General features: G+C 44.4%; 1 protein-coding gene across 3 annotated transcripts in view; it reads right to left on the bottom strand.

Moving 5' to 3' along the window:
* ASH1L (ASH1 like histone lysine methyltransferase) overlaps positions 1-15435 on the bottom strand; it is a 75174-nt gene that overhangs the window by 42208 nt on the left and 17531 nt on the right. For all 3 annotated transcript variants that reach the window (XM_054292769.1, XM_054292770.1, XM_054292771.1), the window contains exon 3: positions 4127-8888. In XM_054292769.1, coding sequence (XP_054148744.1) covers positions 4127-8888 — 4762 coding nt within the window. The remainder of the gene's footprint in view (positions 1-4126; positions 8889-15435) is intronic.

Genomic DNA, 15435 nt, shown 5'->3' with positions numbered 1-15435 from the left:
ATTTCAGGTCCAAGAGCATAATTTGTGCTTCTTGGTCCTCATTTCTGTCCTTTTCATGGCAATTATTACTACTGTTATTATTATTATATATAATTTTATTTCAATTATTAAAGAGTTCTTATCTCAACCCATGAGTTTCACTTTATTCTGACCCTCTGCCCACCCACCCCTCTGGGCTCAGGGAGCTGCTGTAGCAGGTCTGTCATTCCAGGGTGACTTTTCCTCCTGAGGAACTCCAAGATGCACTGAATTTAAAAAATCTACATTAACCAAGCACCCTGGGAGCTGGGATTGAAAACAGAAATTAAACAGCGGGAGTTGAGTGGGGAATGGACTGTAATTCATAACAGGGGAAAAAACAAGGGGAAGGGTTTGGGGGTGGCAGGGATGGCACTGCTGGCAGGGGGTGGCACATCCTGGGGGCTGTCACCATCGGTGGTCCGGTCCCCCCTGCGCCGTTCAGTCCCCCGGCCCGTTTGGGTCCCCTCGGTCCGTTTGGGACCCCCCTGTCCCATTCAGGTTCCCCCGGCCCGTTCGAGTCCCCCCATGCCCTGCTCAGGTCACCCCGGCCCGTTCGAGTCCCCCTGTCCCATTCAGGTCCCTCGAGTCCCGTTCAGGTCGCCCCGGTCCGTTCGGGTCCCCCCTGCCCCGTTCAAGTCCCCCCTGCCCGTTCAGGTCCCCCCTGCCCCGTTCAGATCCCTCTGGCCCGCTCGGTTCCCCTCGACCCAGTTCGGGTCCCCCCTGCCCCGTTCAGGTTCCTCCTGTCCCGTTCAGGTCCCTCCTGTCCCGTTCGGGTCCCCCCTGCCCGTTCAGGTCCCCCTGCCCCACTCAGTCCCCCCGGCCCGTTCAGGTCCCTCGAGTCCCGTTCAGGTCGCCCCGGTCCGTTCGGGTCCCCCCTGCCTGTCCGAGTCCCCCCTGCCCCGTTCAGGTCCCCCTGTCCCGCTCAGGTCCCTCCTGTCCCGTTCACGTCCCCCCGGCCCCGTTCGGCTCCCCCCGCCCCACCGGGCTCGGCGGGACGCGGCAGAGGAGCGGCGGCGCCGCCAGGGGGCGCTGCTGCCCGCCGGTCCCGCGGCACCGGGCGGGAACGGGAACGGCGGAAACCCCTCGGGAACGGGACTGGGACCGGGACCGGCACAGGAACTCCTTGGGACAGGGACCAGCACAGGGACCCATCGGCACAGGGACCGGGACTGGGAGAGGAACCGGCACAGGGATCGGGAACCCTCGGGACAGGGACAGAGACCCCTCGGAACAGGGACCGGGACAAGGACCGGGACCCCTCGGGACAGGGACCCCTCGGTCAGGGACTGACACAGGGACTTTTTGGGGCAGGGACTGACACACGGTCTGGGACTGCCCGGGTCAGCCCAGGAGCCCATGGTGACACCGGTTATCCCGGGAATGGCACCGGCACCTCATCCAGACCGGGACAGCCAGAGCAGGAGCAGCCTCACACCCGGCCCGGTGTTGGCAGAGGAACAGAAGCAGAACCGACTGCAGCTGATCCCCTTTCCTCCCTGCCTGCCTCCTGCACTTGGGCTGATCCCGTTTTCCTCCTGGACCTGGGCTGATCCCGTTTTCCTCCTGCCAGGACTGCAAGTGCAACACCCCGAGCCACAGGAGCTGTAAGCAGCACAGCAAGGCTGGCCTAAGACAGGGCATCACTTGTCCAAAATAACTCTGATGGGAAGCTGCAGAAGGTCGGGAACAGCTTAGCATGAACAGGCAGCACAGTCCTGCAAAACTGCCCCGGACAAAAAAACCTACAAAAAACCCCAGAGCCTCGTGAGCTGCCCCACTGTGGCTGTGCCAAGGTCACACAACAGCCTCAGGTGGGAAATTCCACCTGTGCTTCAGCTCCTGGGAAACTGTGACCTCCTTGGGAGTCCTGTCTGCACAAAGAGCCAGCAGAATCCTCTGCTAACACAGCTGAGACATGGAAAATACACAAAGAACCAACACAACACTCTAATAACACAACTGAGACGTGGGAAATGCACAAAGAACCAACACAACCCTCTCCTAACACAACTCACACACGGGCAAACCCCTGCAAGTATCTGCCAATATGGTAAAAAGAATTTGTTCAACCAGCTAGGCCAGGTTTCTGTTCAAAAGGTGGAGCTGAGGTAGATTTTCCACACGGAATCCTCTGGAATAAAGCATCACAATCATTCCCTGTGGATCCCAAAGATCCATTCTGGATGGGCTCCCTGATGCCGATCCCTGGCTGCTTATTCCAAGTCTCTGATCCAACACCACCACACACCTAAACTGCATCTGCTTTTATAAATAAACAATCTTTGATGCACCAGAGGTTTTCCCTCCATCTCTGCCTTTCCTTTAATCTTTAATCCATGGTCATGGATTCAGAATCACCATTTGGCACCGTGGCTAAAACCAAACCACCGCAAACACAACATGCAAGCTGACATGGATCTAAAACCCCCCAAATGTGGCATTTCCCTTTCCTGGGGCTTTGTACCAGAGGTGGTTTAAGTTTTCTGAGTGGTGTGGGGCTGGACACTGAGCCTAATGCCAACCTCACTAAATATCCAGGTTCCAGCTGGGAATGCCCTGTCTGGAAGTCACATCCCAGCCTGAGGAATCACCCCAAGTTCCAGGGCAGGGAGCAGGCAGAGCCTGCACAAAAAGCTCTCCCCCTCCTTGGGTTATTCCTCACACAAACCCAGGTGAGATCACTCACCCCAAAGGAAAACCCCTCTCAATTCCCAGAGCTGCACAATTCACTCCTCAGAGCCAAATTTAACCCTCTGAGTGACCCAGCACCTGGAACTTCTCTTTCCATCACTGCAGGAGAAGCAATCTCATGGCTCTGCTGCCTTCTCCACACCCCACTCACCACCTCAAGTGATTTCAGTACCAGCACAAAGAAATATGAATTTGTGCTTAAAATAAAGAAGGGAAACACAAAGCCCCCAAATCAAGAGAAAATCCCTGTCCACACACAGGTGGGCAGAGCAGAGGAGGTGGCAGCAGGCATCAGAATCCCATGGGAAGGAGCAAGATGAGAGCCAGGAATGTGAGGAGGGATTTTTTCAGTTCTTGCTCTGTGAAATATTAGTCACAAGCGGCTTTGGGAAAATGATTTAAACTCCAAGGGAGAATGCCGGCAAGAAGGGAAGGGAGAAGCAGCTCAGGCTTCCTTCACACCCTGGAAGCAGGAGGAGCACAAGCTGCACTTGCCCTTTGCAGGTTTTATTTTCTTTTCTTTTCCTCACTATTATGCAAATGACAAGCTCCTGTTCCTGCTCCTCCTGTTCCAGTTTTGCTCGAGGCTGTCAGATGCATTTCCCAACTATGAATAAATCCAAAATTTCCAGGCTTGGTCTCAGGCATCCCCAGCATCAACCCCAGCTGTTCTGAGGTGTTGCAAGAGGCCTCAAGGCAAGGATTGAAAGCTCTGTTGCAGCAGAGATTGTCAAATTACCAAAATGGAGTTACAAAAGGAATAGGAAACAATGTCTTAAATGGAAACACTACTCACAACAGTAGCAGCAACAGGTGGTCTGAACCAAACCAACCAAACTTCACACATGGCTTTGAAAGTACCAAAAATTGTGAGAATTTCCCTCATTTCTCCAGAAAATCAAAATTGTATGGAAAAAGCAAAGACCTCTGCATGAGAAAGCAAAGCCTTAGCGTGGAAGGAAGCAAGAGGAGTTTGTTGGGAGGGGGACAGAGTGCTGTGGGTGGCTCTGGGGGAAATCCCATGTCAGCCTGTGCTGACACTGCAGGAACAGAGCTCTTGGGGAGGGCAGGGGCAGGGCTGGACCCCAGAACGATCCTGCAGAGCCAGAGCCTCACCTGCCACTGCTCCAGCCGTGTTTGGTACAACAGAACCCAGCAAAACCCACAGAACAGAGCTCCTGGTGAGAGCAGGACCCCAGAACGATCCTGCAGAGCCCAAACCTCACCTGCCACTGCTCCAGATGTGTTTGGTACAAAAGGACCCATAAAACCTCATGGAACAGAGCTCTTGGTGAGGGCAGGGGCAGGACCCAAGCACCGATCGCTGCAGTGCCAAAGCCTCACCTGCCACTGCTCCAGCCGTGTTTGGTACAACAAAACTCAGCAAAACTCATGGAAAGCTGATCTCCCTTACCTGCCAGGGGCTGCAGGGCCTTCTCCAGGGAGGAAGGCCCGGGCTCCTTGCGGAGGGGCCGGCTCAGCGCTGCGTCCTGCCCGCCGAACAGCCCGGGGCTCTCCGGTAACTTTTTCCGTCCGTTGGTGCTGGCAGAGTTGCTGACTCTGCAGCTGCCTATTGCACTTGTGAAAAGGTTCGTGTGTTCATCGCTGCTGGCTGCCTCTGAGCTGGGAGTGAATCCCCCCAGGGACAGGGCTGGGGAATTTTCAGAGCAGTCAATCTGCAGAGGTGTCTGCAATCCCAGCGCCAAGGAGCTGGGCTCCGAAGGTTCTCTCCTGACCCACTGCTCATCTCTGCTGAGCAAACCCTTGGAAGGCGACAGGTGAGGACAAGCCATGTGGCACCTGTGCTTCTCTTTGTGTTTGTACCTATCTCCAACAGCCTCCTTGCCAAACCTGTAGCGCTTCAAGGACTCCAGAACCGTTCTGGAGGAGCTGTTGGCCGCGATGGTGTCCATGGAGACCTGGGGCTGCTCGGAGGAGCGGTGCTCCCGGTGCTTGTGGCGGTGCCTGTGCTTGTGTTCCAGCATCCAGCCGTAGGCCATCTCGGGGGGGACGCTGGGGTACGTGCTCATGGACAGCAGGGGAGTCCTGCTCGTGGTGAGGAAAGCTTCCTGGCGCAAGAGTTTATGCTTCTTCTTGTGGTATTTGGTGGGGTTGAGGAGCAGGTGGCCTGTATGCATGTAGGAAGGTGGGGGTAGGGGGGTGGTGAAAGAAGGAGAGGGTGGAGGAGGGTAAAGGGTTGGAGGGTACCTTCCATAATAACCTAATCCTATGGGAGCAGCTGCCAGGGGAGAGGGGGAGTAAGGCATGCCATAGGAGGGGTAGAACCCGGTGCTGGACAGGGGGAAGCTCAGGCTATGCATGAAAGGCATTTCTGCCATCGCTTCCCGCATTTTTGGAGGCCTGCCTCTCTTTTTCTTTAAGTCAGGTTTTCTAATGTAGTGCAAAGGATCTAAAGGAAAAGTAGGGTGGGTGTAGAAACTATTGAAATTTATCCTAAAAATGGTAGGCAGCAAATCCCGGGGTATAAAATGGTGACTTCTGTGGGTTATCCTAATTTCACTTAATCGACTTATCAACTCCTCTAGCTCAGCGAGGAAATCGGGGTCCTGCCTCCCTCGGAGCTGAGGGTACTTCTTTTTCCTTTTTCTCTTCTGCCTCTTCATCTTGTCGTAGCTGAGGTAATCGTGGCTGCGGCGCTTGCACTTGTGCTTGTGCTTCTCCTTCAGGCTGCCGAGCACGGCGGACGTCTCGCTGGGCATGAGGGACACGTGGTCGAACGAGTGCCTCTTCTTCTTCTGCCCGCAGAACTTCTCGGCGCGGTCCGAGGTGCTGTTGTTGTCCGTGCCGATGCCGCTGTCGCTGGGGATGGTCTCGTCGCTGTGCGACTCGCTCACGGGCGACGGCGTGGCCTCCTTGAGCGCCGTCAGCTCGCTCAGGTGCGACGGCGAGTTGGGCAGCAGCGTGGGTGGGGACAGCCTCCTCCTGCCCTTGGCCGCTTTCTTCATGGCGAGCGTCTGCACCACGCTGCCCTGCCGGGAGTGCAGGTGCAGGTAGGGCACCGGGCTGGGCTCGATGAAGCCGGCGTCGCTGCTGACGGGGCTCTGCCCCCCGCTCACGGCCGAGGATTGCGAGCACACCGGGGACGGCAGGATCTCCGAGGGGTTCGCTGCCGAGGGCAGCAGGTGGGGCAGGACCTGTCCTAGGGACGTGCCGGGAGCTTGCTGGGCAGATTTCTCCAGAACTGTCAGGCCGGCGGCGCTGCTGGCTAAAAGGCCGTTCAGGACGGCTTTAGGTTTCCTCCCTCTCCTTTTTCCTATGTAAATCGTTCCTTTCTTGCTGACGTTGATTTGCTGGCCTAGTTTTGAACCGAAGGTGGCAGCAAGAGTTGACACGGTGTTGTGGAGCTTGGATTGCATCTTCCCTTTGGTAGTTGGTTCCACTGTACTGGACAGAATCTGGTTCAGGAGTTTCTTGCGCTTCAGAGTTTTCATTTTATTTATTTTTCGAATAATTGTTTTCATTAACTGGCCATTATTTCTCTTGGCAACTTTTCTGTCTGAGTCTACTTCCAAATCACTCATGCTACAAATACTGGGGCTTTGGACTTCCTCTGGCCCTCGGAGCTGGTCCTTCCTCTCAAAGAACTCCCCGGGTCGGTGCTGTTCACTTTCAGGCCCCATCTTGCTCGAGTTCTCTGTTCCAACAAAAGGTGCCACAGACAGAATAGGCGGTTTCATTTTTATTGATGACCGGATCTGCCTTTTAGGTCTCCCCCTCTTTTTAGGAAAAGCTTGTCCTGATAAGCTTTGTTTTAGCGAGGGAATTTCAACTTCAGGCTGCAAAATCGGAGGTTCTTGCTCTTCTTTTGACTGCACTGAGAAGACTTTTGATGCTGGGATCTTAAGAGTTCTTTTGGGGGGACCTTCGAGCTCTGGCATTTCCTTGGATTTAGGTCTTCCTCTCTTGGGTTTGTAAATGTCAGGTAAGAAATCATCCGACATACACAAGCTGGAGGGTTGTTTGTGAGAGCTGTAGAACTTTGGAGTTTGTTTGTCAGTCTCAGCCAGCAGTGCCAGGGACTGTCCATTAGCTTCATTCAGCTTTGGCAACTGATGTTTGACAAATTCATGCTCCACAAACGAGGATGATCCGATGTTTTTCAGGAATTTGGCCTGCTCCAAATTACTGCTCGACAGTGCACTGTATGAAATGTTTTTAAAAAGCTCTGACCTTTCTAGCTCCAGACCCTTCGGAGGCCGGCACGCGCTCCTCGACACCACTTTAGTCCATCGTGGCTTCCTCCCTTTTCTTTTCTTTAAAGGCTTTGATTGCTGAGTGCTGCTCAGGTTTTTTGCTCCTTGGCAGGATTTCTCAGATGCAGCTATTGCACCGATCTTGAGGAACTGCTTGCTCCCAAACAAGCTGGTAAAACTAACAACCGAAGGGGTGACAGTAGCGTGGATGCCTGTCTCAGCTGCCAAAATGGGCTTCTTCCCTGTGGGAGGACTTGTTCTCGAAGTTTCCACGTAAGATGCTTTTGAATCACTTAAATCCTTCTCAGCACCTTTAAAATCAGTGCTGAGGGTGTGGTTCAATGTCCTGTTCAGGCTCAGCAGGGAGCTGTCCGAGGAGAAGGGCGTTTTGCCCACGGGATCTGAAATGCCTTCCAGGAGCTCTGCCGTGGAACTTAAGTGCAATGAGTTGGATGCCAGCTGGGAGGAGGCTGTGGAGAGGCTCCTGCTGAGGGTGGGCACAGACACAGTGGGGGAAGGAGATGGGAGATTCCCCTCTCCCACCGCGCTGAACGGGGACTTGGCTGTCGACACCTCCGAGGCACCTCCTGTCCTGAAGTCTGGTGAAGTGCAATAAACTGGAGGCTGCTTCTCGTGCTTTGATGTTTCATAAATCCCTTTCTCACCGGATGAGTAGGCATCCTGTGGAACACACATTCCTTCATTGAACATCTCCTTGCCTACGTCAGCGATTTCTTTCCGAATTGAAAACTTGTCCAAGATGCTTTCTTTGCTCTGTCTCATAATGTGCTTCTCAAAGGTTTTGCTGGTTGTGTTTTCCTTCAGTAAATCCGCAGGCTCATGGCTTTCAAGGCTGCTGAGGTTTGAATTGCAAGGAAGCTTAAAGGGCTCTGAGGAGGGCACGAGGGAATCTGCTTTCAGACTTCCAGAGTCCTTGGTAGCCAAACCAGCCGGGCTGCCAATCCCTGCTGGCTTCTTCCCACACTCCTTGCTCACCAATCCCACAGCACTGCTCATTCCTGGCACCTTCCTGCCAGGCTCCTTGCTAACCAGCCCCATGGGGCTGCCAATCCCTGGTGTCTTCCTCCCAGAGTCTTTGTTAACCAGAGCTGTGCTGTTCCCAGGGCCTGGCACCTTCCTTCCAGAATCCTTGCTAAGCAGACCTGTAGGACTATTTATTCCCAACAACTTCTTCCCAGCATCCTTGTTCACCAACCCTGCTGGAGTGCTGATCCCTACTGGCTTCTTGAGAGGCTCCTTGCTGGGCAGGGCAGTTGGAGTGCTGATCCCTGCGAGTTTCCTCCCCACATCTTTGCTGATCAACCCAACTGCAGAGCTGCTGGTCACTGGCTGCTTCTTTCCTGCATCCTTGTGGACTAACCCTGTTGGAGCGCTGATCCCTGGCGGCCTCTTCCCAGAGTCCTTGTTAACCAATCCAATTAAGGGGCTGATTGCTTGGGGCTTCTTCCCAGAGTCTTTGTTCACCAATATGGCTGCGCTGCCAATCCCCAGTGGCTTCTTCCCTGAGTCCTTGTTCACCAAGCCGACAGCAATCCCAGAGCCTGGCAGCTTCTTCGCCAAATCTTTGTTAACCAACCCACTCGCACTTACAGCTCCTGGCAGCTTCTTCCCAGAGTCTTTCACCAGACCAGATGTAGTTCCATTTCCACTCCCAGGCTTCTTCTGCTTGGTTTTGGAAGACTTGGAAGGAGGACAAGTTGCAATAAGTTGGGCCAATTTTTCTGTGACAGTTGTTGCTCCGTTAATTTCTGTTCTATCCTTTAAATCAGAGTTATGGCTACTGATAAGGGTCGGAGGAGATGATTTGATATAATCTGTCATTTCAGAATGCAATGGGGAAACTTTCTTAGATAAAGGGGTTGTTTCTACTTCGATACCTTCTTCCACGTGTAACTCAACTGGGGCAACTTCTCCAGCTTTCTTGTAAGACTTGGAAGGGTCCTAAGAGTTAATAAACAAAAAAAGTCTTTAGGGACAGGGTACAAAGTATCACTTTGAGTAACACAGTATTTTTTTACGTTTTGGTGATTAACACTCGCTCTGGTATCAGGGTTACTGTATAAACAGAGGCTTCATGATCCTATGAATTTTAAACAAAACAATAGTAATATCAGTAATTTAAATAATGGCATAATAAAATAAACACATTCAGCAAATAATACTGATAATTCATATTTAAACCAAAATGTTTTAATGGTGGACACGCTGAGGCATGGCTGATGTTAACAAAACCCAAACTCCCTCCCAGTCCGGAAATAAAAACCATTTAATCTGTCCCCCGATTATTAAAAATATCCTCCAAAAATACTGTCGATGTTTATTAATAAAAACTCACTACCAACAAAGTGCTGGGCTATTTATAGCGTGAGAGCACTTGAAGAGCTCACATGGTGCTGAGCAGCAGCTGAGCAGTGCCCTGGAAGGGCAGGGCTGGCACTGTCCCCCAGCCCCTGCACCAGCAGCTGCTCCTCCCTGCCCAACGCTGACAATCAAAAAAATAAACAAAATTAAATAAGTCAAATTATTCTGTTTGCATAAAGGAGAAGGGGGTGATAATGCACCCAAATGGAATAATTGAAACTCACACTCATTTCCAGCTCACACCTCACCAAACTTGAAATTTATTCTGTAAAGGTTAAAATCAAAACTGCAACACATGATAAATCTTACTGAGAGGATGTCAATAAATTCATCTTTTATTTTGGAAGGACATTCTTTGCACACATCTCTGCAGTGCAGGGGCTGGGAATGGACGGAAATAATGATAATTATATGATAATTCTGCCCATGGTTCTGATGTCCCCAGCATCAGAAGGACATGGGACTGTTGGAGCAGGTCCAGAGGAAGCCATGAAATTGATGAAGGGACTGGAGCACTGGGATGGCTTCAAACTGACAGAGAGGAAATTTAGGTTGGATATCTGGAAGAAATTCCTCCCTGTGAGGGTGGGCAGGCCCTGGCACAGGTGCCCAGAGCAGCTGTGGATGCCCCTGGATCCCTGGCAGTGCCCAAGGCCAGGCTGGGCATGGCTTGGAGCAGCCTGGCACAGTGCAAGGTGTCCCTGCCATGGCAGGGCTGTGGAATAATCTGGGCTTTAAGCTCCCTCCCAGCCCAAAGTCACTGTGATGCTGTGATTTTATTCCCAATTTGCAATCTCCTGGGACCTCTCAGAACAAACACAAAATATGGAGTGAAAGACACCAATGCCACAGCTCTGCATCCCTCTGCCATAAAAACTGGTAAGGCAAAGGCGCTTGCAGCACCTGATCCCAGAGCTGTACCTATGGAGGCTGAAGGAAGGAACAGCCTGGATTCCTCTGAACAGCAAATTTTGGTGCTGATCATGAAGGATTTGTCCAAACAGCTGCACTTAACAGGAATTTGCAGCCTGGATCCAGCTGGACACTGCTGAGAGCAGAAGCAGCTGTGTGGGGAATGGGGGAGCCTCGGCACCCCAAATCCAGGGCACAGGGGGTTCGCTGTGCCCACCTCCAGGCCTGGCACTCACAGGGAAACCCCTGAGTCAGCATGGCACCGCCCTGAGCCTGCAATCCAACGCTCCTGGAATTCCCTGGGGCAGGCTCTGAGTGCCAGAGAGTCACTACTGACTGCTAAAGCCTTCAGAGAGCTTCCTCCTCCTCCTCCTCCAGCCTGAAATTCTGACAGGAACTTTGGAAGAAAAATCTCCTTTGTTCAGCAGACTTCAAAAAAACCACCTAAATACTGACTTGGGAATTCAGCTCCTCATGCCTGTGTTTACATTCCACATTATTTATTCTTTTTCCTGCTCCTCCTGGTGCTGTGCCAACCCCGGGCCAGGTTCTGCAGTGCCCTCACTGGGTGTCCAACGCTTCTTGGCAGGCTCTGCTTTTCCCTGCTCGCCTCCATTTCCAAACAAAGGCCTTGCAAGTTCGAAAAGACACTTCGATAATAAATACATAACTAACAAAACCCTTCCAAACAGCAGCTTTGATCTGAGCGAGATGCCAGGATTCTGAAAACGAGATTTTAGCATCAAACACAGATCCTTTGAAAGCTGAAGGAGTGTGCCCTGGAAAGTTTTCTCATCTAAGGGTGAGTGAGCTTTCCAAGCACACTGAGAATTATTTCAAAGAACATGAAGCATCTAGTGAGATGGCAGACAAGAAGTCAAAAAACTCTGTCATTTTTAAACCCAAAATTCTCATTGGGAAATTTTTTTCCCCTATAAATCTACTTAATAATCAGCACGATTAACAGAAACATTTTGGAGGGAAATTTTGAAGAACAAAATTTCATCCAGTAACTTTTAATAGAAATATTTTGAGATGTTTCCTTCGGAGAAGGTTGCATAAAAAACGAAATAAAAAATAAAATATACTCAAAATTTTAAGTTACAAAACTCAAAAAGTACAAAATAAAAAAATTAATAAAATATACTCAAAAACGTAAAAATAAAATAGAAATGAAAATATAAAATTAAATTAAAAATAAAAATGTAAAAATTAAAAAATAAAATATAGACTCAAAAATTTAAAAAATAAAATAAAATTTAAAATATAAATATAAACATAAAAATAAAATATAAACTAAAAAAATTAAAAATTAAAAAATAGCCTCGGTTTCCAGCACCTGATGTAGTTAAAAGGACCCAGCCTGTTCAGGAAAATGTTGTTTGGGATTTCTCTTGAGAGCCACTGGCAAGCAATGAGGATTTTTAAGGATTTTTTCTGCACTAACACAGATTTATCCATTATTGTTTTGGCTGTTGTATTTCAGGCCAATGCTCAGAGCAGAATTCAAAGGAGCATTCTGAGAAATCACAACAATTGTTCTGTAGTCGTGGCAATCCCCCAAATAAAAATTCTGTTTATTCTTCACCTCTAAGACGTTTTTATTTTTTAGCCTTTTCTAAAAGTAAAACAACAATTCTGTGGAATTAACCAAAAACAAACCACTTTTATCCCAGATCCTGCAGGAAATACTCTCGAGCTACGCAAGAAGAAAATAAATCAATTTTTTCATCTTTTTAATCATTTTTTTTGTTTGAAACTCTTTACTAATTTTTATGTCTATGTAAAATTAATTTTAAAATTTGATTAATTTAAATAAATATTAACAGTAATAAAATAATTTATTTAAAAATAACAAAAATTATTATTATTATTATTATTATTATTATTATTATTATTATTATTTTGTTAAAATATTTATTGTTTTTAATGTTTACACATTTCTGGAGGACAAATTGTAAATATATAAGGAAAAATGTCTCTGCTGAAAGGGTGGTGAGGCAGTGGAAGAGGCAGCCCAGGGAAATGTGGAATTGCCATCCCTGGAAATGTTCAAAAATTGTTCCCATTTATTGATATAAAGTTACTTATATTTATCTTTTATATATTTGTATTATTATTATTATTATATAATATATTATTTTATTTTACATTTATATTATTATGGTTAGTTATTTATATTTATAATGATTATGGTTAGTTATTTATGATATGATATGATATTATATATAGCATATTTATAGACTATGTAAATATAATTTATTTATATAAAATTGCTTATATTTATGTTTTTATGTCTTTATATTATTACTGTATATTATATTATTTGATATTATATTGATATTTATAATGATTATGGTTAGTTATTTATATTTATAATGATTATGTAATAATATAATATATAATATAATTATATTATAAATATATATTTTATATTTGTATACTGTATAAATACAGTTTATTTGTATAAAATTACTCATATTTATTTTTATATATTGATATTATTATTGTATATTATATTATTTTATATTATATTTATAATTATTATGGTTAGTTATATTTATATTTATGAGGATTATGTTGCCATATAATATACAATATAATTATATTATAAATATATATTATATATTTATAGACTATATAAATATAATTTATTTATACAAAATTACTTATATTTATCTTTTTATATCTTTATGTTATTGTTGTATATTATTTTATATTATATTTATAATGATTATGGTTAGTTATTTATATTTATGATTATGATATCGTAATATAATACATTATTATATTATATTATATTATATGTGTATATATTTATAGACTATATAAATATAATTTATTTATATAAAATTACTTATATTTATCTTTTATATATTTATGTTATTATTCTATATTATTTTATATTATATTGATATTTATATTGATTATGGTTAGTTATTTATATTTATAATGATTATGTTATAATATAATATATAATATAATTATCTTATAATTATATACTATATATTTATAGACTATATAAATATAATTTATTTATATAAAATTAATTATATTTATTTGATATATTTATATTATTATTATATATTATATTATTTTATATTATATTTATAATGACTATGGATAGTTATTTATATTTATGATTATGATATCGTAATATAAGATTCTATAATATAATATAAGATTCTATAATATAATATAATATAACATAATATAAATTATATTAAATTGATTATATTATATTAATTATATTATATGTATATATATTTATTGACTATATAAATATAATTTATTTATACAAAATTACTTATATTTATTTGATATATTTATATTATTATTCTATATTATATTATATTATATTATATTATATTATATTATATTTACAATGATTATGGTTAGTTATTTATATTTATGATTATGATATTGTAATATAATATAAGATTCTATAATATAATGTAAGATTCTATAATATAACATAACATAACATAATATAACATATTATATTATATTATATTATATTATATTAATTACATTATATTAATTATATTATATGTATATATATTTATAGACTATATAAATATAATTTATTTATACAAAATTATTTATATTTATTTTTATATATTTATATTATGCATTATACATTGTATATTGTATATCGTATATTGTATATTATATATTGTATGTTATATATTGTATATTGTATATAGTATATTGCATATTGTATATTGCATATTGCATATTATATATTGCGTATTATATATTGCGTATTAGATATTGTATATTGCATATTGTATATCGCATATTGTATATCGCATATTGTATATCGTATATTGTATATTGCATGTTATATATTGCGTATTATATATTGCGTATTGCATATTGTATATTGCATATTGTATATTGCATATCGTATATTGCATATTGCATATTGTATATTGCATATTATGTTACATATATTACATTACATATATAATATATGTAAGATAAAAAACCCCACCCTTGGGTATTCTATTCCAAACAAGTGATGGTTCAAAGCCATCATTCCCGTTTATTTCCACCCAGACACCTCCAGTCCCACTGCAGCCATCAGCAGGACGTTGTTTGGTGTCACTTCCAACAATGCCAAGTGCAAAATGGCAGCAGGGAGCAAAGAGCCTCAAACACCCCCTCAGAACCAGCCAGGAGAGAGCAGAGGATGTGGAGGGATTATCATGAGTCAGGGATTGAAACTCTTGGAAATAATGTAAATTTAATTTAACAAATCTGCATCCTCTGCATGCAGGAGAGCAGTGAGAGCCCTGAGAGGAGCTGCAATCTAAAACTGAGGTGATATCAACACCACCACATCAAAAATATTCCACACCATCACTAATATTTGCCTCCCTTTCTGCTTTCCATCTTAAATGGGATGCATCTCTAAAAAAAAATAAAAAATCCTGGTGTATAAACAAAGATGTCAGGGATGAAGAATCCCTGCTGTCACCATGAGAATTCAAATATTGATTATTTTCTCTGGTAAAAACTCCCAGGGCACGATCTCTTGCTGCAAAGGGAAAATCTCCAGACACTGTGGTGCCTTTTGAGAGAAAAATCAGGGAATTATGGAATGTCCTGAGCTGGGAGAGACCCACAGGGATCAGCCAGTCCAAGTCCTGCACTGACACCCCAAAATCCAACCTGGGAGCATTTCCCAAACCCTCCTGGAACTCTGGCACCCGTGGGGTAAAAACCTTTTCCTGATATCCATCCTAAACCTCATGAATTCAACATCAAACCTCCCCTGAATAAGAGATTTTCAGCTGCAGGAGCCACCTCAATTCAGACCTCAAGAGAAATCAGTGCTTGGATATTCCAGAGTGTTCCAATGCTCAACTCATTGCAACAGTCTTGGCAAAAAAAAAAACCAAAAAAGAAAGAAAAAGTTAAAAAAAATAAAAGAAAATCATCAGCGTAATAACAAACTGCCATCAACTCTTCTGATGTTTTCAAGCCAAAGTTAGAAATATCATTAGAAATAGTAAGCTTGTTCTGAAATGGAAGAATGTGAAATAAAAACCGCTGCCAAAATGTGAAGTTATGCAATGAACACTTGAGAGTTTTGTGTTCAATGGGCTGGATGCAAACACCTCTGTTTGCAGGGAGGAAAACCCCAACGTGAGAGCACTGCAGAGTCTGGAAAAGGCAATTTTAGCCCTCACACATCACATCCAGCACA

The sequence above is a fragment of the Melozone crissalis genome, unplaced genomic scaffold, assembly GCF_028551555.1.
Source record: "Melozone crissalis strain CALT ecotype California unplaced genomic scaffold, PUWL_Pcris_2 ptg000114l_1, whole genome shotgun sequence".
Taxonomy (NCBI): domain Eukaryota; kingdom Metazoa; phylum Chordata; class Aves; order Passeriformes; family Passerellidae; genus Melozone; species Melozone crissalis.
This window is presented reverse-complemented; position numbering and strand designations above follow the sequence as displayed.